The 23255-nt window shown below is 39.8% G+C and overlaps 1 protein-coding gene across 2 annotated transcripts in view; it reads right to left on the bottom strand.

Moving 5' to 3' along the window:
- The window catches only part of SLC25A13 (solute carrier family 25 member 13), a 195997-nt gene that overhangs the window by 149771 nt on the left and 22971 nt on the right, over positions 1–23255 (bottom strand). For both annotated transcript variants that reach the window (XM_023639244.2, XM_014739147.3), the window contains exons 2-3: positions 18675–18728; positions 8288–8430 (exon numbers count right to left, since the gene is read on the bottom strand). In XM_023639244.2, coding sequence (XP_023495012.1) covers positions 8288–8430; positions 18675–18728 — 197 coding nt within the window. The remainder of the gene's footprint in view (positions 1–8287; positions 8431–18674; positions 18729–23255) is intronic.

Below are 23255 nucleotides of genomic sequence, written 5' to 3' on the forward strand. Positions count from 1 at the left end.
TTATATAAACAGTTTTGACCTCATGAACTCCTTGAAAAGGTCTCAGAGATTCCCAGGGGTCCACGGAGCACACTGAGAACAGCTGTTCTAGATCAACTCACCATGTTCTCACAAGAGGCCACCTCCTTCTCAGACAACACACTAGAATCTCTTCTTTTTCTCTCCTACAGTGTCAATTCTCCACTCCTGCCCGTCATTCCCATCAGCATACATTATGCTTTCTGTATCCACCTTAAAAAGATGCTCCCTGCACACATCCCTTCCCACTCCAGCCATGGCCCCATTTCTCACCTTCCCTTTATAGCAGCAAAACTCTCCAAAGTGGGCCTGAATTGGTCTGTAGAAGAAGGGGGAAGGGTAGGAGGGCTATCCGTACATATGAATCAGAAGTGAAATCAGCACCTAGTCATTAATCAACCCTTTCTGGAATTAAAAAGAAAAATAAACCCAGGCACCTGAGATTCCTAAAGGTTTTCTAATATACCAGCGACATAATACAAACCTTTTTAAGAATTCTTCTTAATTTACTCCTTGCAGACAGTGTCTAGCCACCACATTGCACACATCCCCCTATGATTTCAGACATCAAATATTAACACAAAGTGAGTAATGCAAAAAGAAAGGGGGTTAATCAGACATCTTGAGAGAAAGAAAAAATAACACTGATTCAATGAGAGCTGCTAATGAGGCTTTTTGTTTTGGTAGATTAATTTGGGAGTCTGATGACTAAGAAGAAGATTTAAGCTTCTCAGGTGACTGCTGTTGATTATTACCAAGTTTTTTAAATTAAAGAGATGCCTTTGCTCAATTTTACAGTTTATGAATTTCAGGTGTTTATCTGAAAGCTGTGTCCACCCTAGTAGCGTAGAAAACTTTATTAGCAAATTGAAAGACCGCCACTTATTGATTCCGGACTATATTTGACAGATGATGAGCATTTCAGACTGTGAACGGCTGATGTTTAAATACATTACCCTAATACTCTTTAAGTATTGCCAATTGTAAACCTCATTAACTCCCAGCATGTGGCCAAGGCCTGGATTTCATTGCAACAGCCTCACAAAGTGAAAACAGGTATATAAAAATGATTTTATCTTCAACAACATTATTATATCCTCCTTCACCTTGTGAAGTACTTAAAAGACAATATTTTTTTTCAGAAGGATAAACAGCAAACATGGGAAAGGCAGAGAACACACCTTATTCATATAGCCACGCATTTTTAAACCCTAGATTTCTTTTTTTTTCTTCTTTGGCACAGTTATTTCTCATGCATCAAAATGGGAATTGTCTCAGGACTGATTCTCTGTACTCTGAAGAGAAAGGAAGTATTTGTGGATGCTGATTATATGCTATCATTTTGATTCAATAAAACAGAGGCTGACAAGGTGGTAAGTCGGACGCAACAGCTCCTCACTAAAATCAAATTTCTGACATTCCTTTTTCAAAGGAAGAGCCAACTTCTATTCTCGTGTGGAGTGCAAAGATCTACACTTCAGATGGAAAACATGTAGTTGGTAAATTCATACCCGATCTTAGCAAAGCAAATGGATACCAGAGCCACCTAGTGCCCACTCCACACAGACAGGGGTCGGACCTGTAACAGGCAGAGCATTCTGAGCCCAAGAGGCCAGGCCCACATCTCCAAGCTTATTCAGGCCCCACTTAGTCTTCCCAGGTGAGAGGATAAGGTACTAGTGAAAATAGCTTTTGCGACCCAGCCCTCTTTAATGAGACATCAGTTAATAACAAACAACAAATGGAAACATATTTGCAAAGCTCAAAGGGACACACACAAAATTATTTTTACCTCACTGTTAGTGATAGCTGTGTGAACAACGTATAAAAATTACACTGAGATGATTTACAAAGAAAGCTTCATTCACATTTTAAACAAAAACAATAATGACAACCAAATCTGAAAGACACATCAAAAAGCATATGAACAAATCCAACGGCAGGCAGAGAAGTCATACTTTTAGGGTCTGAGCCCTGCGCAGCTCTCAGGGACCCACCACCTCCTCCTCCTCGCCCCTGAGGTCCACCAAACAAAGGTCTTCCAGGCCTGGGTAGTCAAAGCTTCCCCTCATCTCCCTCAAGAACTTCATATCTTGATTAAACCCATCATTAAATCAATTAGAACAGTAGAATTGGGAAAATCAAAACACAACATGCAATTCCAAGGGAGCAGAAGGGAGGGTGAGGACTGGTGAACTCAAATAGTAATAGCGAGAATGGCATAGCAGAGGCAAATCGTGCCGATCCCTAGACTCACATCCTCCTCTGAGGGCTCTCCACTGCCCTCGTGGTAAGGGCCCCCAATCCTCGATAGGAAGTACAAGTTCCTCCACAGTCTAGCCTCAGCCTACCTCTCCCAACACCAGGCCCTGCACTTTCCGTGCTCCAGGCACGCCAGCCTCTGCATTTCAGAATGTAGGCCTCTGCAACCACTGTTCCCTCTGTCAGCAAAGCTCTGTCCTCTGCACTCCCGCACCCCCACCCCCCTCCCAACTCCTATAGCTCAAATGGCACTCACTGGGAAATCTTTCCTGGCCTCCCAGTCGGCATGAAGCCCCTCTTTATTGTCTCTCACACCATGTCTCTCCTTCACAGAAATTACCACAACATCAATTCACACTTATTTGTGGTTCTCTGATTAACACCTGTCTGCTCCACTAAAGTAGAAGCTCCAAGAAGGGAGGCACTATGTTTTTTCCACTCACCATGTTATCCTGAACATACAGAAGAGTCCAGGCACAGAAAGAGGTTGTCAGACAGCTGCTCTCGAGAAGCTGACTGGACAGCATTCCGCGAGAAGCTCACTGCATGGGAGGCTGACCAAGCCATAGCCTCATGAATCATTAGAATCAAGAGGGCTCCAGAAAAACAGGATCCCTTTGCTAACAAGCTGGAAGTGTTGAGATCCCAAGTTCATGCAGTACACAGGTTTGATTTTCATGCTAGAGCTCAGCCCAATCCTATACACGGCTGAAGTCTTTAGGAATGGGCCATGCCCTCAGGAGACAGCATGTAGCAGGGGTCTCTGCCTGGAAAATGTCTGGAGCTAGCTAAAAGCTACTGCTACTGGAGAAAAGCTATTTTGGGGGGATCAGGCTGGTTGATCTCTCCCCCTGAAAATTCTTTGCAACTACAGGTTTTCTAACTCTCCAAAGAAAACAGCTACATAAGGATATTAGATTCCTAGATATTCGGTATTACCAGGTAAGGGTATTAGCTGCTGTAATAAACTACCACAAAGTGGGTGGCTAAGCAAAACAGAAATTCATCCTATCACAGCTCTGGGGACCAGAAGTCTGCAATCAAGGTGCCAGCAGGTCCACTCTCCCTCCAAAGGGAGACTCTTTAGGAGAGAATCCTTCCCTGCTTCTTCCAGCTTCTGGAAGCTCCAGGTGTTCCTTGGATGGGGCCACATCACTCCCGTCTCTGCGTCTGTGGTTACATTGCCTCCTGCTCTTGCTCGTGTCTGTGTCAAATTTCTCTTTGCCTCTTATAAGGATACTTGTGATGGGCATTTTATCACACATAATTCAGAGTAACACCTTCATCTCAAGATCCTTAATCAAATCACATTGGCAAAAACACTTTTTCCAAATAAGGTCACATTTCCAAATTCCAGGGATTATGCCTTGATATCTTCAGGTGGCCATTATTCAGCCTATCACAATGAGTAACCTAGAATTCGAACTAGAGTTTCCATTCCCTAATACTCTTGGGCTTTCAAAACATAAGGGGATAAACCCTTCTTAGAAGATTTATCTAAGTTTGGTCAACAAATTGCTGTGAAACAGAGGCCAGAAATTGGACTAGACACTGGAGATATGAAAATATGCAGGACCTGGTCTGTACACTCGAGAAACCACAGTTGGTAGACCAGTACCTACCTAAAAATTAGTATTTCAATTCACCATGACATCTGGGTCAGCACAGCTGTCATTATTTTTAAATCCTATAGTTGTCAATCTTCAAATAGTTTTTCAAATTTTAATAAAGTTATGCACTAAAATCCCTTTGGCCAGTCAAGCTAGCCCCAAAGAGGCCTGGCCAGACAAATGGAGCCCACACCAGCGCGTTCCCACTGTTTGGTGTGTGTGTTGTGCTTCCATGGGACAACATGTGGCTTCTGTCTTGTAGTTTTTTCAAGGAACAGTAGTTGATTTGGGAGAATGATTTGTGACTTGTGAACTTGACAAATGCTATGCTTCCAAAGAAAGGGAAAGGAAGGGGAAATGAAGGCATTCACAGTTTTACATTGAGAACAGATGTATGGTTACACCTATTTGTGGAGTAACTACTGAGGAGCTGTGTGTGTCAGCGTTAGGGTTAGGGAAAAGGGCAAGTCAACATCTAAATGGGTCTTGGGCAGGCCTAGGCTCAAACACTGGCTCTTTGCTACTAGCTCAGTAAGTATCAGTACCTCGGGCGAGTTCTTCAATTTGCTCAGTCCTTTTGGAAAGAATTATCACAACACATATGGTGAGCTATAAAATATTTCTACCCTTAGACCCAGGAATCCCTCTCGTCTAAGTTCTTTCTAAGCAGGTAATTAAACAGAAGGAATACATGTCATACGCATGAAGATATTCACTCCAATATTACCTATTGGAGAAAACTAGAAACTGAAATAACTCTATAAGGGCATGACTTCATCAAGTATAGCACATGTCTTTGACAAAAAATGATGGAGCTATTTAACACTGTTACTATGAACAGCATATGGAAATACGAAAATTGATTAATGTAATCTAAAAGATTACAAAAGAGAATTACAATTAAAATGAATTCAAATTATAAAACATTGATGCAGGTTAACAAATCATGGAAGATACTAAAAAATTCAAAATACTTTGTCAAGGTGAGGAGATTATGGGTGGTTGTTTTCCTTTTTAAAACTGAGGTGTTCACTGTTAATATTGTCTTTGCAATTGGAAAAAGAAAGTCATAGGGCAAAGGATTGAGGCCATCTAAGATTGTTTCTGTCACAGTAAAACACCGAGATTAAAGATAACACAAAATCTGAAAGAAAATGTTGAGTTAAAGATTTGGGAGATTCTGAGAGAAGAGGAAGCTCAGAACATTGGATAGGCCAAGGACTCTGGAGCCAGGCAGGCCTGGGCACCTTTCGGCGGTAAACTGCTTGAACACTGAGCACCTCGGTCATCTCACCTGCAAAACCAGGAAAACAAAGCCACCGTTTCAGATTTGTCAAATACTTTTGAAAAATATGTATGTGATGTTGCATTGTAAATGTAAAATATATGTTATATTGCTGGCATCTAATGAACTTAAGCGTATATCTTCGGAGAGTATACGTAAAAAGAAATAAGAAACGCATGTGTGTTAAAGGGGATGGGGATGGAAAAGAAGGCAAGGTACATTGAAGGTATTACAATTATACAAATTAATGCCCATATAATTATATTAATAATTATATGTATTATAATATATATTAATTATATATAACAAAAATATATTAATGTAAATAGGAACCAAAATGTTCACTGGAATAGATAAAAAATAAAAGACAAAGAAAACAACTCTGAAATGTTAAATTTAAGTAGGAAATGTCAATGTGAACTTTCAATTTTTTTAAAGGGTATTTTCCAGCTCTTGCCACTGACAAGTCAGAGAAGCAGTAATGCCCGAGTAACAACAAGCCAGGGCCCAACTCTGTTTCTAAGCACCCTTCCCCACTAAAGGAACCAGGGCTTCTTGGGGAAAAGAGTGATATTCAGGTCAGAGGCAGGAAAAATCCAAGGTGAGCCTGGAATATCTTATTTGCCAAAAGCAAGAAACATTCAAAAGCTGAGGGTACAGGAGCCAGCTTAAAGGGGCACCCACTGACCACACCAGGACACTCGGAGCATCTAAGAGAATAACCATAATAGATTACAGTACACTGAAATTAAAACAAATCCATGAAGTTATACTGATATAAAAGATTAGGAGAGAAAGAAAAGGAGGTGGAGGGAAGAAAGCTTTTCGTTACTGAAGAATACTAGACAATAAGTAGAGGAGAAATGACAGAATTAGAAAAATCACTTTCCAAACACCAGTGTAATAACTAATTCAGGAAAGGATCATCATGGATGCTAAAACTACTGGGTGAAAGGTTGCTGGGAAACAGAATATCCACCATTCTCAAAGTATCTTCCACTAATTACAAAACAAAAATGGTCCCTGTTCCATGGAAATATCTGGCAGACTCCACCTTAACCAGGTGATCAAACTGCGTATCATCCTACCTCCTGAGGAGATACAACAGGTAGCAGAGAATCTCTCCTAACCTGCCCCCAATTAAGGCAATTAACAGGAATCCAGCCATGAGGAAAAGACCACACAAGTCTGGAACATGGGCTTCAACAAAATAACTGGGCCTAGATTTTAAGTCAATGTGATGAAAAAACATTATAAGGGAAGGGTCTGTTCTAGATTAAAATAGATAACTAAATGTAATATAAGAACTTTGACTAGATCTTGGATTGGGGAAAAAAAAGGGCAATGGGGCCTTTGAGGTGGGGGCAGGTGGAGAGAGTTGGTATATTTGAGTATGGACTGGATATTACACTTTTGACATGATGGTTAATTCTCCTAAGTATAATAACATATGGTGGTTATGTAGAAGCAAGTTCTTATTCTTAGAAAATAAATGCTAAAGTAACATGATGTCTGCAATTTATATTTAAATCGTCCAGCCAAAAAACAAAATTATATATGTGTGTGTGTGTGTGTGTGTGTGTGTGTACAAAGTGTGTCTTTTAAAAAAAGCATACAGGTATCAAAAATGTTAACAATTAGTCAATCTAGGTGAAGGGTACATATTGGGCGTTCACTATACTCTTTAGATTTTTCTGTAGTTTAAAAAAATTTTAAACCATCAAGTGAGAAAAAAATTGATCTTAAACATTGAGTCAGATAATTCATGTTGCATGTGAGCTTAGTCACACTTCCTCTGAATCTTATGAGCACAGGGGATGGAGAAGCAACCGAATTTTCCTCAAAAAATGTTCACTAGAATAAATCTATGTTCTGCTGAGCTTTTGCCTCAATGGACTAGTGTGAAATATGCCTCAGCCCCTCCCTGCACCAGCCGAGGAAGGCCCTTGGAGGGCACGAGGGTCTGCTCATACACTACATTTTCCTACCAAGCAAAGAATCCCACCTTGGGGTGGAGACAGAAACAGAAGTAACCTAAGTAACTGTTACTGGAACAAAAGAGAAGGTATAATCCAGCAATCCCTCAGGATATTACAGCCAATTTCCTCCCCACTCCCTTCTAATCTGCAAGACCTTCGTTTTAGAGGAAGTTATTTCCATGCAAGATGGAACAACAGGTGCATAAACAAGAAAAGGGAAGGACTGGTAAAAACTGAGAACATGCTCTGTGCAACAAGAGATTTTACTTTGCTTGTATCTCAAACTGATGCTTGTGGGAAAATCAGACACCTGACAAAGGGAGAAAGCTCAGAGCTAGAAAACACCACCCTAGAATGGCAGGTAACTGCAATCTATCAAAGGGGGTGCTGGCAAGCAGCAAGGGCAGAGGCTGGGTCACTAGTTTCTGTAGAGAAGGCTAGTTCTTGGAAATTATACTTGGTTATTAGGGAACGTTGGTGTTTGTACTACCAAGAGTTTGGAGCCCAAAATTCTGCACTTAATGGTAAAAGCCAACTGCAATCTTATACAGCTTAGGAAAGATTCATTTTTTAAATGTAAACAGAGAAGACTGGTAGGGGGAAAATAATCCAGAGGCATTTTGCAAAGTGTCCCATTTAATTTTAGACACTTCAGACTCTATGCCACCTTGGGCAGAATGCCTTTCTTGGGGATATGGAATCATATCATTCTGTCTGTTAGACTCATAGCATCTAATCATATGTGAGATTTCAAAGTTATTTGAGCAGAAAAAAAGATTATAGAAAAGTTGTCATAGAGCTATGCATTTACTCAGAATTTTTACTATTGCCTTGAAAAATACCAATATACATACAAACACTCTAGTGTATCTCCTCGCCACTCATCGACTACAATAGTTTTGTGAAACTATAAATAGTTCTTTAAATAATGTCAAAAAATACACATATATAACAACTTACAGGAACACTGAAGGAAATGTTAAGAATACTATCTGTAAAATAATGTATTAATTATAATAGGTAGAGAAAGTGCTCTTAAGAGATGGAAAGGTATACAGCGACTTCCTAATCATTAAAGCAACAGAAAGCTATTTCAGACAAAAAAATTAAATAAGATAATTAAAAAAACATACCCATCTTTGGTCTGATCCACCACACCACTTAAAAGTTCCACAGTCTTTGGATTAGGCTGGCTTTCTCCAAAAATGTTCAAATATCGAATGACAAAGTCATTAGGAGACATGAAAAATTCGCCATTTTTTTCAATGCTTGCATACTGTTTAAAAAAAAAAAGACATTTTATTCTCAAAAGTATAGAATCATGAGATCAATATGTGAAAAAGCTCAAAACACTTCAAAAGATAAATATCAGATATGATGATAAACTCTTCACAAGGACAGTTATTTCCCATCACTTCAAGGAAAAAGCAAAAACACATTAAGTTTGCCACATTTCACGTTCTCAACTGGGGGCAGTTTAATCTGATTGTCTAGCCTATGAACACCAATGTCCCCTAACAGACAAGAACCATCTATGAGATCCAGCCCTTTCTATATGTTACCTGCCTTTCCAGGGGTAGAGTTTTCTAGCTCTAAGCCTCCTGTTTGTTTTTATTTTTCCTCACAGGGGACACTGGCAGTATCTGATGACAATTTTGATTGTCATAACTTGGGGTGGGGGTGGGAGGATGCTACTGGCATCTAGTTGGTAGAGGCCAGGGATGCCGCTAAACATCCTACAGGGTGCAGGACGGCCCCTACAACAGAGTGACTCAGCCCACAGTGTCAGCAGTGCTGAGGTTGAGAGAGCCTGGTTTACAGAAATTTGGAAGGACAAATTATGTCCTGTCCTTTAGCAAGGACATATAGCTTTTTTAAAAAAAGAAGAATTAATTATGAAGTCATGGATGGAAACAACCTGATTCTTTTGCCCCATCCCTGCTTCAAGGGCATCAATGATGCAAGAAAGGATGACATGCTGAGCTAGAAAGCAAACTATTAACTGTGTGGCTTCTTGTGAGATTTTATGGAAGCAGGTATGAAATGATGCTCAGGTTAGTGTCCTCTCCATCCGAGAGCAAAAAGAGTCAATAAGAACAGGGAGGCATGCAACGTTTTTCCACAGCCTTCCACCAGGTCTCACCCTTAGTGTGATACATTGTAGCTCACAAAAGTGGGAGCCTGCTACTTTCTGCTCCGTGGGGCTCAAGGGGCTGTGGGAAATGCTCAGAAACAATGCTCAGAAACAATGGGGATCACACAGAATCCTTATGGAGCAGGAAGGCCTCTTGATCCTAGGGACAGAACAGTGATTTGGGGGTGGGGAGGTGAGGGCAGTGAGCTACAAGAAGAACAGGGCTAGCTGGGTGACAGAAGTTACACTGGCCGCTGCAGTGACAGGGGAACACAGTGAAGTGAGGTGCAGTGACAGCATCTCTGCTCCCTCTGTAACCACAGTTAAGCCCGATTAACACTGTTTTAAAAAGTCACTTGTTAGTCCTCCATTTTAATTCCAATGCAGGAGAAGCTCTTGTTTAGATACGCAGTTACAAGCTTTGGAATGTGCCTCTGGCTGGGCTGCACCAGGCTCTGCTTCTGACTCCTACCACCTGTGTCACCTCAGTAAGTAAAGCTTTCTGGGCCCGTGGCTCCTCATCTGCAAAATGGGCAGAACGACACTACCTGCTTCATAAGGCTCATGCCAGTAATCACTGAACAGTCATGTAATACACTCAGCACAATGCCCTACACACAATGAGCACATTATAAATGTTCTATATTACTGGTTTTTATTTAACATTTTTTAGCACAGTACAAAAGAAAAACTCAAAGATGGCCCAATAATCCCACTCTTCTTCAGGTGGCACTGAATTCAGCTTTTGGAAATGTAGAAGAATCATATTTTTATTTTCCTGAGACAAAACAAGACGGAAATACAAAGGGAATGTCACTGCTAATTACAGCAACCCTATGATTTAGAATTATACCTATGCTTGCTTATAGTAGTGAACAATTTATTTATTTAAAAATACAATTTAACTCTTTTCCCAGCAACAGACATTTAGATTATTTCCGGTTTTGGTATTTTTAAACAAAGCTAAGGTAAACAGCTTTGTAGGTAACATTTGTTCAAATTCGTGGCAATTTTCGAAGGCTGGACTCCTGGAAAAGAAATTGTTGAGTCAAAGGAGAGGAAGTTTCAGGCTCTTGATACTTATTATCACACTCATCTCCAGAAATGATTGTACCAATTTACACTCCCACCAACAGTGTGCGAACATGCCCTTTTCCCCACTTTGTCTATTACATTTGTTGCAAATATTTTTCCAGTTGGATATTTTTATATAATTGAGTCTATAGATTTTTTTCTCCTTTGCAATTTCTTCCATTACTCCTAAGTTTAGAAACTAGTCCTTCCTCATCTCAAAACTAAATATTCACCCACATTTTCCCTTAGTCTTTTTAAAGTTAGATCTTTCACCTTCAAATTTCAATACACTGGTACTTCATTTTTGTATTTCGTAACACACAAAAAATACATCCTCCAACTTTAGTTATTTCCACTTAATCTCTTGGTTGTCCTAAGACCACAAATCAATCATTCTCCCTTTCCCCATCTTTCAGATGCCATGTTTACCACATACTAAATTATCATATGATCACTGGGGAAAGGCTGGGAAAGCCAGTCCATCTTCAGTACCAGTTATGATCAGTTGGCAGTGGCTTCCTGGGGTGAAGATGGATTTCAAGGTTGCCCCCAAACTCCCTGGGGGAATGCCAGGATGGGCTAACAGTTCTTGTCATCACAGCAGCAGGCGATGTTTCCAGACCATCCTTGTCAATTGACCTGTCTACTCTTGTAAGATTACATATATCTTAATTGCTATAACTAGAGGGAAAGCTCTGTCAGGACAGGATTTTTTCCTGTCTTTCTCATTGCTGTGTCCTCAAGTTTCCAGACTGGTGCCTGGCAGACAGTGAAACATGTTTAAAAAATACTTGTCAAATGAACGCAAGCTTAAAAAAATACTGTATTACTTCTCTCTTGAAGTTTTCTTGGCCATGATCACACTTTCATTTTCCCCAAATGACCCTTAGCGTCATTTTCAAGCTGCTGACCCCTAAAAGAATTCCATTGAAAATGCAAAGTAAAACTACAACACAATACCACTACTCATACACAAGATAAAGAAATAATAATGGTTGGCAAAAATGTGGAGCAAATGCAATTCTCACACTTCGGTGGTAGGAGAGAAAACTAGTGAACCACTTTAGAAAACTGCTTGGCAATATCTACTCTAACTCAACATACACATACCCACAGGCCCAGCAATTTCCATCGTGTAAGTACATCTCTAACAGAAATGTATGTGTGTGTACATATATGCACAAATACATATATACATGTGTATGTGTGTGTATATACATATATTGTTACCAAAAAACATGCTTTAGCATTGCAATGTCTCCTGCAGCATTATTTTGGATAGCAAAAGACTGAAAAATAACTGAAATGTCAACCCACAGTAGGATGCATAAATGAACTGTAGTATGCTTACACAATGGAATACAACACAGCAATGAGAATGAACTAACACCAAATACACACAACAATGTGGATGAATCTTACAAATAAAGTGAGCATGAATGAAACTAGACACATGAACACAGACTGTTATGATTCCATTTACATAAAGTTGAAAACCAGGCAAAACTAATGTACAGTGATAGAAGTAAGAAGAAGACAGAGGCAGATCACAAGAAGAACGTGCTGACAAAGGCAGCTCCACTGCGCTTGCGGCAGTGAACAGAGGGTCCCCAGGGCAGGTGGACTATACCTTACGGCTACCACATCTTTAAAAGTTATCTAATCCTTCCTTGGGAATAGATTTTACAAGCCTCTCTCCTGAAGCCTCTCTCCCTTACAATTTTTGGAAGTTTTAATAGGATTAAACACAAATTTATGAAATGGGGAGGCTTTTTGGATTCCTTGCACAAACTAATAGAATACTAATTGTGATGGTTAATTTCATGTGTCAACTTAACTGGCCAAGGGGTGCCCAGATTAAATACTGTTTCTGGGTGTGTCTGTGAGGTGTTTCTGGATGAGATTAGCATTTGAATCTGTGAATTCAGTAAAGCAGACTGCCCTCCCCAATGTGAGTGGGCATCATCCACTTCACTAAGGGCCTAATAGAACAAAAGGTGGAGGAAGGAAGAACTCCCCCTCTTTTTTCCCCGCCCCATCGCTTGAGCTGGGATATATCTTGTCCAGCCCTCGGACTGAGATTTACATCATCAGCTGCCCTGGTTCTCGGGCCTTCAGACGTAGACTGAATTACAGCACTGATGTTCATGGGTCTCCAGCTTGCAGACAGTACATCACAAGACTTCTCAACCTCCATGATGGATGGCATGAGCCCATTCCTCTTATAAATCTCATTAGGCAGACAAATTAGATAGATATATATAGCTAGAGACAGAGCTATCTCCTAGAGGTTCTGTTTCTCTGGAGAACTCTGACTAATAAACTAATTGTCACCACAAAAACCACCATCACCCCCAATGAATAAAGGAATCTGTCACTACACTGTATGCTCAGAGGGCAGGGGTCCTATCTGGCCTGCTTACCTCTAGTCTTTTCATACAGGTCTATAAACTGTGAACAAGCCAGGTCAGAACCATAATCATCCCGTTGCCCATTTTTGCCACAAATCATTCACCTCTGGGACTGAAGGGCGAATTCTCCTTGACTGTTTTCCAGCCACTCAGAAATGCTGTGCGCACCAGATCACCATTCTTTACCCTGTCTCCCTTTTATAGAGATGGAATAAGACGCAATTAAGGATTTGAATATGGATTATTTCATGTTATTAAGGAATTACTATCCATTTTATTAGCTGCACAATGGTACTGTGGCCATGAAGGAGATTGTTCTCATTATTTGAAGCTGTATGCTAAAGTACTGAGGGTGAATTATGGTGATATGTAACTCACACTGAAATATACCACTAAATATATATGTGAAACTAATGACAAATATTAATTTAAATTAAGTAGTGGTTATGTGGGTATTTACTGTACTACCTATTTTCCGTATGTTTATAGATTAGCATAATAAAAAGTTAAAATGTAATTAATAATAAATTGTCAATAAATACATTGCATTGATCAAAGAAACGCAAATTTAAAATAAGATGCAATTTTTCAACTACCGAGTTGGAAGAAAGGTTCTTTTGTTGCTGCTCTATCTTTTTAACAATATCTGAGTTGATAACATAATGTGAAGAAATGTAAACTTCCATACTCCTACCCAAAATGTGTATTGATACAACCTTCATGAAAGGCAGTCTGCCAAGAATCAAATGCCTTAAAATGTTGCAAACCTAGTCTTTAATCCAATGTCACTTTTGTGAATTTATGCTAAGAAAATGCTAGCTATATGAAAAAATGTAGGTTCAAGGATATTCATTATAGTGTTGTTATGACAGCAAACAGAGAAGACAACTAACTATCCAATAATAGGGAGTGGCTAGATAAATTATGGTAAAATGGCCATACATAGGAATACCATGCAACAATAAAAATACTGTAGAAATGCATTCGATTACAGAAAAAGGTATTTGTTACATATTATGTGAGGGAGAAAACTGGTTACCAAACAGTAATTTTTCTCTTGTTAGGAAAAAAAAATGTATATACATACACAGAGATAGAGAAGCAGAGAGAGAGAAAAAAAATGGATATATCTATATATAAATATGTATTTATATATGTTGGGATCACAAGCTACTTTTCTTTATATACTTCGGGTTTTAAAATTTTCATCAATCAATATAAACTGCTTCTTCATAAGCAAAAAGTTTTTCAAAAAAGGAATGAACTGTTTTTCCAATTTTGCCTACAAAAATTTTAAAAATATATTCTTTTGTTGACGAAGAATAATTATACAAATCCAAGTTCAATTCACTGCACCTTACTATTACAATTTGTAATATGGTCTATTTCCTTTGTCTAGTCCCTTTACACAGTCTTCCCATCTTCCACTAGTCATTCAGTTACTTCTGACTCTATTCTTCTAAACAGTATACATCACCTCCTTTGCACTCCCTTGAGCTAATGGTTTCCTCCTCAATTTCCCAGTTCTTATTACTGGCACTTCCCTACACCCAGGCTATATATCCAGTGGTCATATTTATCCCCTGCTCTCTCTCATCTATTATACAGTATCAGTCATTTTCATCAAATAGTCCTTCAAGATGTCTTTAACTTGCCCATTCTCCACTCCCTCTGCTGCCACAACCCTCATCAAGTTATTATGGCCTCACACCAGGATTACACCCAAGGTTGTCTACCTCCTGGCCTTACTGCACCAATCAAATCTCAAATGCATCCTCCCCGCGTCACTGGATTACTGAGAAAACCTTCCATGGCTTCCTATTGTTGAGTAGAAATACAAAACTCCCAATTATCTTTCTAATTTTGTCACCCACATCCTGTAATACTCCACAGAGTCCTTGCTTGCCACAGTTGAATTTAAATAAACATTTGACGACTGAGCAAGATCCCTTCAACCTAGAGAGGCTGTTTGCTCCCAAACTCATCTCCAGGCCTTCCCTTGAATGTGGTCCTCTTCCCAGAATGCCACGGCTACCCTCCTCAGTGCCTCTCCAGCTCCCACTCATCCCTGAGCCTCCTCAAGTCCCCTCTCCAAGGAGCCTTCTCTGACACTACCCACCATGGGGACTGTCTGTCCATCCACTTCCTGTGGCATTTGCTTTAACCACACACATGGACCCTTGAGTATGTAGACTTAGAGTCTTTTTTACCTGCTGCATGCCTGGAAATCTGGTCTCCTGTATAAGATCTGAACTCCTTTAAGACATGGTCATCGCTTAGGCCTACTTTGCACATACCACTCACTGCAAAGTTTCATGTGTTTTATTTAAACTGTAAGCACTCAGTACATACCTGTTTAAATCAACGTGAAGCAGCAGTGAAAGAATTAGGCAGACAAAAAAAAGCATGTCAACATTTAGAAACAAAACTGACTACACCTGAACTTCAACTTCCACATCCAAACAAAACATTAACAGCCACTTAGCACAAGAACAGCCTGCTATTCTGCCCTAAGCTGGGAATGTTTTACACCAAGTCCCGCCCTACCTCCCATCCCAGTACCACTGCCCAAGACCCTATGCTCCAGGCCACTCATACACCTGGCACCTCTTACAGCTCTTTGCTTTGCATACGCTGTTGCCTTTGCCTGGAATGGTCCTCCCTTGCCCCAAACCCTCCTCTGCCTTTTCCATCTCATAAATACGTACTCATCTTGAAGTCCAGCTCAAACATCACCACCTCTGCGTAACTTGAATGACCCTAAGAAGATGTTTATAGCCCCACATCAACTTTCTGCCAATTAATGCTCTACTATGCTTATCAACCGTATTACAGCTTTTTCTTTTTTCACATTTAAACACACACACAGTGAGACAGTTAAAGGCAGGAACCATGATTTATGCATCTCTAGTTCCCCAACACCTAACACTGTATTAACATACAGTAAGCAACTTCAAAAAAAGAAGAAAAAGTGGAATTGATTTTAACTCTTTTCCAAAACATAAAATAAGCCAGAATGGGCCCATTGTAGCCCTCCAGGATCCCTCTTCCCTAATCTGTCTCAGTTCCACTGGCTTTCTCTAATCTCCACAGCTGCCAACTCTCCTGCTACCAGCACATCTAGTCCAAAAGGTATAATGGAGCTTCTCTCCACTGCCCCCAAGCTACAGAAGAATCCTCTAACTAGTTTAGCAGAAAGAAGGCTGGAATATTTATTAGGAAGAAAAGTCAGGAGAAAAGTCATAGAAAATCAGCAAAGTAGTCAGGTTTACAGTGTGCTTACTGCTGATCCATACTTAACTGAAAAGCCCAGCCAGAGTGGAGACGTGCCTGGCACAGCCCCCACGGCGCCTTATTCCCTATTCTTGCCCCACCACAATACTGTCTGCGGTAGATGGTAAACAAGAGACCTCAGCATGCTGAGCCAAGGTGGATTTGCGTCGGTACCACACTATCCAGGCCTGATGAGATCACTCGAACCTTTGCCAGATCCACAATCTCTTCCAGAAACTGCTGATCACTGTTTTCTTCAGGGATGATTCCCCCCACATCATCCCCTCAGACTCTAAGTCATACAGAACTCTCACTCAAAAGCCATTGAGTCCTGGCCACCTCAAGGGAAGACAGTACTTGCCTATCTGGTCCCAAAAGATCTAAAGTAGGATCTTAACCTAGCCTCACCAGTTGTCACGTGGCTTCAAAAAGTGGACACAGCTTATACAGCCTTTCCACTGGATTCACACCATGAGACCAATAAGTATCCAAGATGCATCCATCTATTGAGACATTCTAAGTTGTTCCCATTTCCTGTCAGAAGAATGCCTGCAACTATGGCTGGCTTAGGAAATAGAAGTAACAGACAGGTCCTGAGTTCAAAGAATGATTATGACTTTGCCAGCTCAAGTTAATGAGCTCTATCCATTTCTCTAGGCTCTCTGGCAACCCTCTCAGCTGCTCTTCTGCAAGTGGTCTTCCAGAATTACATCCTTAGAGTTTTACAATATAGACCTTAAATACAGATGCTGAAAACTTCTATGCTTCCCTCATACATGCTCATCCCAGTCATGGTGGGCCCAACATGCATAGCAAGAGACACTAGTCTAGGTAAGAAACAAACGCATTTCAGTTTTTTAGACTTTGATTACCCAGAATACCTTTCCACCTTAGAATCTTCATCCTGTATTGTCCTTTCTGGGCTAAAAACAAATTTATAAAGAATTCTGCTGTCTTATACATAAAACAAACCTCCTTACAAATGTATCCTCTTTTCTTCCCAAAACTGCTTATATTTCTAACTATTTTCTTTTGGAGTCTTTGTTTCTCTTGTGTTTGAATTATTTAATTTCAAGCATTTACTGAATCAATATCTAATGCATATCAGGTGCTGAACACTTTCATAAAAGTTTTTTCATTTAACCTTTACAATTTTTTGTAACTTCTTATTATGAAAATGTTCAAAGTAGAGAGAATAGTATAATAAGCCCAATATTACATTTCCCAATTTCAAAAATTATCATCATACTGCCCACTCATTTTTCCTACCCCACTAAAACTAGATTATTGACAAGCAAATCTCAGACATGAAAATCTCACCTGTAAATATTTCAGTGTATATCTCTAAGAGAAAAAGACCTTTACAGTTCCCATAATCAGAATACCGTTACCCAGCCTAAAAATCAATAACAATTTCTTTTTTTTTTTTTTTTGAGGAAGATTAGCCCTGAGCCAACTACTGCCAATTCTCCTCTTTTTGCTGAGGAAGACTGAGCCTGAGCTAACATCCGTGCCCATCTTCCTCTACTTTATATGTGGGATACCTATCACAGCATGGCATGCCAAGCAGTGTCGAGTCTGCAACCGGGATCCAAACTGGCAAACCCCGGCCCTCCGAGAAGCGGAACGTGTGCACTTAACCGCTGTGCCACCAGGCCGGCCCCAATAACAATTTCTTAATATCAAATAAACCTGTCAGTGTTCAAATTCCCTGATTTCTCAATTTTTTTTTAAATAGTAACAGATTTTGATGAGGAAAGTGATGCTCATAATTAATAACTTTATAAGCCATAAATTCAATACATAGCAGAACATCAAGTTTCTCATGTGAAGCCTTGGTCCTCTTTACGTACAGCACAGCTGCATTATTATCATGTTTAGAAAAGGCCCACATATATACTTTTCAAATTATCTTTATGAAAGTGGGCTTTTCTTTTTTGAAAACCTTAATTCCAGCTGAATAACATTAAAAGTGGTTCAGTGTTTGGGAACCTGAGGTAGACTTTTAGAGTATTAATCATTCACTGCCCAATTCACAAAGTAGGTCAAAGTATAACAAACTAAGGAAATAAACTTGTATGTTGTCTGTTGTGATCTACTATCTACTATTATTCAAAGTGAAGCCTCACATGGGGCACCACAATGATGAGGATGATGGTAGTGCTAGTGGTGGTGGTGGTAACAACAACGATGATGGGCTTCCACCAATGACAGACAAGAATCGGCCCTGTGGATGAATGAAGGATTATGAGATGTTTACAAAGAGCTTTAAACTTCTTAGGAGAAAAAGCATTTCATCAAACTGCACAGGTCAATCCTGGAAAGGTAGATAAGTTGCAAGACTAAATCCCCAGCAACTCCTTTTCAATACCTGACACCAAAATGAGATAAAAGAAATTAAAATGTAAACCATGTTTACAGGTTACATGATCACAATCACCTACAAGTTTCCGATACACTTAAAAAAAATAGATATAATTGTAAAGGATCTCTTTTAGAAGTCTTAAGTAAAGATACCTTTTGAGATATTTTAAACATATAACAACGAAATAACCTGCTTGAAAATAATCTTTAAAAGTTACAGAACACAAATCAAATAAGAAACAAAATAGATTCCTTTATACTGACCTTCAAAAATATTGTTCTAAGCTCAGCTGGATCTGCTCTCTTGGTTAAAGCCACCTATAAATAAACAGAAAAATGTTTATATTATTAGAACAAAGCTGAGAAATCAAGCTAGCAGACTGAAAGAAAACAAACTCCAGGTTAGAAATTAGTGGATTTCATTATTGCATTTAAAGCACCAAATTTCCCCAGTGCATAAACAACTCCCCAGATTTTATATTAGACTCCTTATGTGGCTTCCAGAATGATAATATTCTGCGCAAGAAACCATAAAGCTCCTAATATGTAGTGTTTAATGTATATCATTTTTTCAGAAAGAAGAAAAAAGTTGAAACAGATTTGTAACCACCTGGTATTTTTAAACTACACTCCAGTGTGCCCCATACCCTTTCATAGGGGAATATTAAATATTAAAGTACAGCTTGTTTCTAACTATGCAAGAGAACACAGTTATTAAAAAAGTTAGTGAACAAGGCAAATCATATTATCAAACAGAAGGGAATTACTTCCCACAGCCCTATCATGAACAGGCGTAAAAAGTCTCCTCCTCTCCCCAACTTTTAATTTAAGAAATCAGAAGTCTACAAAGATATGACTATTATTCTCCACATTCTAGAAATACAAGGGGCTATGATTGCCTTTGAAGAGCAAACCTTGACAGATTCGCTCAGAATAGGTGTTGTGCTTAATTTTAATTCTCCAGCCCACAAAGTCCAAAAACATTATTGGGGAAAAAGCAAGACAAACTTGAACATGGCTGCCCCAGGCCAACACAAAAGAGTCCTTATGTGGAACCAAACAGTGGGCTTATTCAGTGTCCCATCACCTAATCCTGCTGGCAAAAACCATCATGAGACTGAATTCTCACCAAGCACAGCGTCACTCCATGATACAGCCAAGGAGGGGTTCCTGGAACCACCCCAATACTGGAGCCATGTCGCTATCCATGGGGAGATTTATGCAAATTGTTCTAAATCCCTTCGGTGTGTTTGCAAAGGCTCTTCTGAGATCTTTGGACAATGGGTTCTCTGTCTCTAAATATGTAACTGCCTGAGCTTCTTGGCCTGCCACTGTCAGGAATAATTTTATTAACTAATCACTGGAATGGGAGAGGTAGTTTTTCTGAAACCAGTTGGTTGGTCACCTTATTTCCCAAAATATGACTGATAACTCTTTTAATTTCAGCTGAGTACTTATAACCACCAATGCTATTTTTATCCCTAAGAATTTATAATCTTTTAAAAATCCTGAATTAGTTAGTGTTCTTTGCTCTTCAATTAAGAATGAAAAAACAGACTGATAACCAATCTAAGATGAATGATAGTGCTGACCTAAAGGTTTCAGGAGAAGATTCCCTCCTATAGGTGTCTATTCTATATATAGAGACCTACAGGTCTATATACTGAGAAAGGTGGGACAGGAAGAACACTACTGGAGAAGACGGAACAGCATAAAAATGCCTCCATCCTCTTCTTTATGAGTGGAGAAATTCCCTTTGAGTTCCACATCTCGAGACAGTCCATAAGTAAAAATTTTTTTTTTTTGAGGAAGATTATCCCTGAGCTAACACCTGTGCCCAGCTTCCTCTGTATTATATGTGGGATGCTGCCACAGCATGGCTTGATAAGCAGTGCTAGGATTCGAACCGGCAAACCCCAAGCCGCCAAAGTAGGGCACACGAACTTAACCACTATGCCACCAGGCTGGCCCCAAGTAACATTTTTTTTAAAGGCATATGGTGACCCTTGGTACTCAGTTGGGTTTCTTTTTAAAAGCAAAGGTAAGTTGGGGCTGGCCCCGTGGCCGAGTGGTTAAGTTCGCGCACTCCGCTGCAGGCAGCCCAGTGTTTCGCTGGTTCGAATCCTGGGCGCGGACATGGCACTGCTCATCAGACCACGCTGAGGCAGCGTCCCACATGCCACAGCTAGACTGACCCACAACGAAGAATATACAACGCTGTACTGGGGGGCTTTGGGGAGAAAAAGGGAAAAAAATAAAAAAATCTTTAAAACACAACCATCCTAATAAATCATTAGTTTATGTGACTAAATGAAGGTCACTTTTCTTTAAAAAAAAAAAAAAAAGCAAAGGTAAGTTTCCACAAAGTGAACTATTCTTGCTCCATCTAAATACCACATCCTTTAAAATCTAATTAATTCACTATGCCGTGCTCTTCATAAAGCCTTCCCTGGGCAATGCTACTTCAGAGTGAACTTAGCTGGCCCTACATTTGCACAGCATTCTTCTACTTACTGATCCCGAAATGCAGATTCACTGCTCACCACCAGGACCACACCTCTGTGAGAGAAAGAATACAGCTTTCACTTTGTAATTCTCCAGGGTCTAGGGCACGGGAGAAAATCCATATAGTGAGCCAACACCTCTAAGCCATGTCACCTAACGTATATAAAACGCTTCATTGTTTTCAAAGCATGACTATTACCTTAGTGGATCCTCACAGCACATCTGAGACTTGGAGAGAGCATATTACTGCCCCCATTTTACAGAAGGGGAAACCAAGACTCAGAAAAAGTCAATTATTTCCCCAAAAGTCAGATTTAGCACCAATTTGTGCTTATATTTCTAAGTGTTTTCTGAGCTGAGATCAGACGCCAAATCTTCCATCTCCTACTGTGGTGCTCCTTCCATTGAGCCACATCATAGGCAGCTCCAAACTGACCATAACGTTAACCACTAATATAATGTAGCACACGCCCAGAAATCAAGAATCTCCCAATTTCTTCCCTACCCCCACCAGTTTGCAGTATCTATCCAGTGCTGTGATTAAGAACATGGCTTTAGTGTCAGACTGCCCTCGACTGGGGGCAGGCCTGACCTCAAAACTCAACGGCTCTGTGACCTCTGAGCTAGTTCCTCGACCTCTCAGCCTCACTTTCTGGTCTACAAAATGGGACATGCTGGATGGTTGAAAGGGTGATAGGAGATAATTACATAAAGTGCTTAATAAAAAGGCCACACAATCAATAAATGATATCTATTATTTGTATTATTTATCGAAAAGTATTTACGTCCTACCAGGCTTACTCTTGAAAGAGTCTACATGATGAGTAGCCTGGCTCATAACTTGAGAAGGGAGAAATTAGGAGGATGGAGGGGAAAGGAACTCACGAGTCTTCAAAAACATTCACCAAGCCACTAAACAAACACTGAGGTCTCCCTAACTCATCTCCTCTGCTACCCTAGTCCCATCCAATGCTACTTCTTGAAAACAGACCCAAAGTTTCAAGTACAGCAAATGGTTAATGGCCAGTGCGGAACTCCTCGAGGCCCACTGAAATGCGTATCAGGTCCTGGGCACATTCTACTGAAGCACAGATAACTACAGTTCAATAGGGCATGGATTCAGAAAAACTGCTAAGAGCCTTCTGGGCCCCACCTCTGCACTAATTCCATCTATTTCCCCAATGCTGCGTGGCTATTCAGACTTCCCACTTCTACTTCTACCTCCCACTCTTACCTTCTTGTTTTGGTGTCATTTGCAGTGAAGGAAGAACACTTAACAGCTTCACTGAAGACAACACAAAGCTACAGCGAGAAGTGCCAGTGTTCTGAAGGTGTACTGAGATGGACTCCATCTGGCGGCAAAACCAAACCCAGGAAGTTCTACGAGCTGGAAGGAGGAAGCCACAGAAACGTAGCCTCCCTTTTTAAGCCAGCTCAGAACAGCAGCTGGGCATGCACACTTTGCATCACCTGACAAGCCTTAGCTCATCGGGCTTTAGAAGATTCATCAAACTTTAGTTTCCAGAAGGCTGATTTTCATTGTTATATTTTTTCTCATACACTAATAGCATGTAAATATTTACAGCTACTATTCTTATAATCTAATTGCGTGATTTTATCATTATTCTTCTGAATTTGCATTTACAAGAATACATTCCACCATTAAACCAAAATTTTTACATTAAGAGTTTTAAATAAAGTAACTGGGTTTCAAACAGGGAGTAAATCACCAAGAAGGAAAATGATTCTTGGCAGATGACTATGCAATATTACTATTTGCTACTTAAATCAATACAATAGAGAATTTTATACTCAAGCACATAACATTCACACTAAGCTGAGCTTAAAGAACAAAGAGGGGGGATCTAGAATTGGAAAAACTATGCATTATACTTTTTTTCCATAAACTGGGAGAAGTTTACTTCACTTAACTTTAGCATGGAAATTTCAGGTCAATTCCATGAATCTGTGTTCCACAGAACAAAATTTGAGGCTCACTAAATATGTAAAATTTTTAACATGACAAACATCAGATATAATAGTTTGAATACGTTACCAACAGCATTTGCAAAATGTATATACTAGCTGGGTACATCCTAGATACAAAAAAACAGCCAACAATAACATAACTTCAATGACTGGTTTTTAAAATGGGGTAGCAGGAAGCATAGCAAGGAGAACCAGAAAGATATCTTTCAGGACAAATAAATTCACTCTCATTTTAGTAGAGTTACAGCAGCCAAAAGGAGGAGGACACTGGGAAAGATTTTTCTACACATGGGAATATTTTAAAACTGGCTTTCTTACACTGGAATCAAGCCTCAGTCGCTGCCTCATTAC

This window comes from Equus caballus, chromosome 4 (assembly GCF_041296265.1).
Source record: "Equus caballus isolate H_3958 breed thoroughbred chromosome 4, TB-T2T, whole genome shotgun sequence".
NCBI lineage: Eukaryota > Metazoa > Chordata > Mammalia > Perissodactyla > Equidae > Equus > Equus caballus.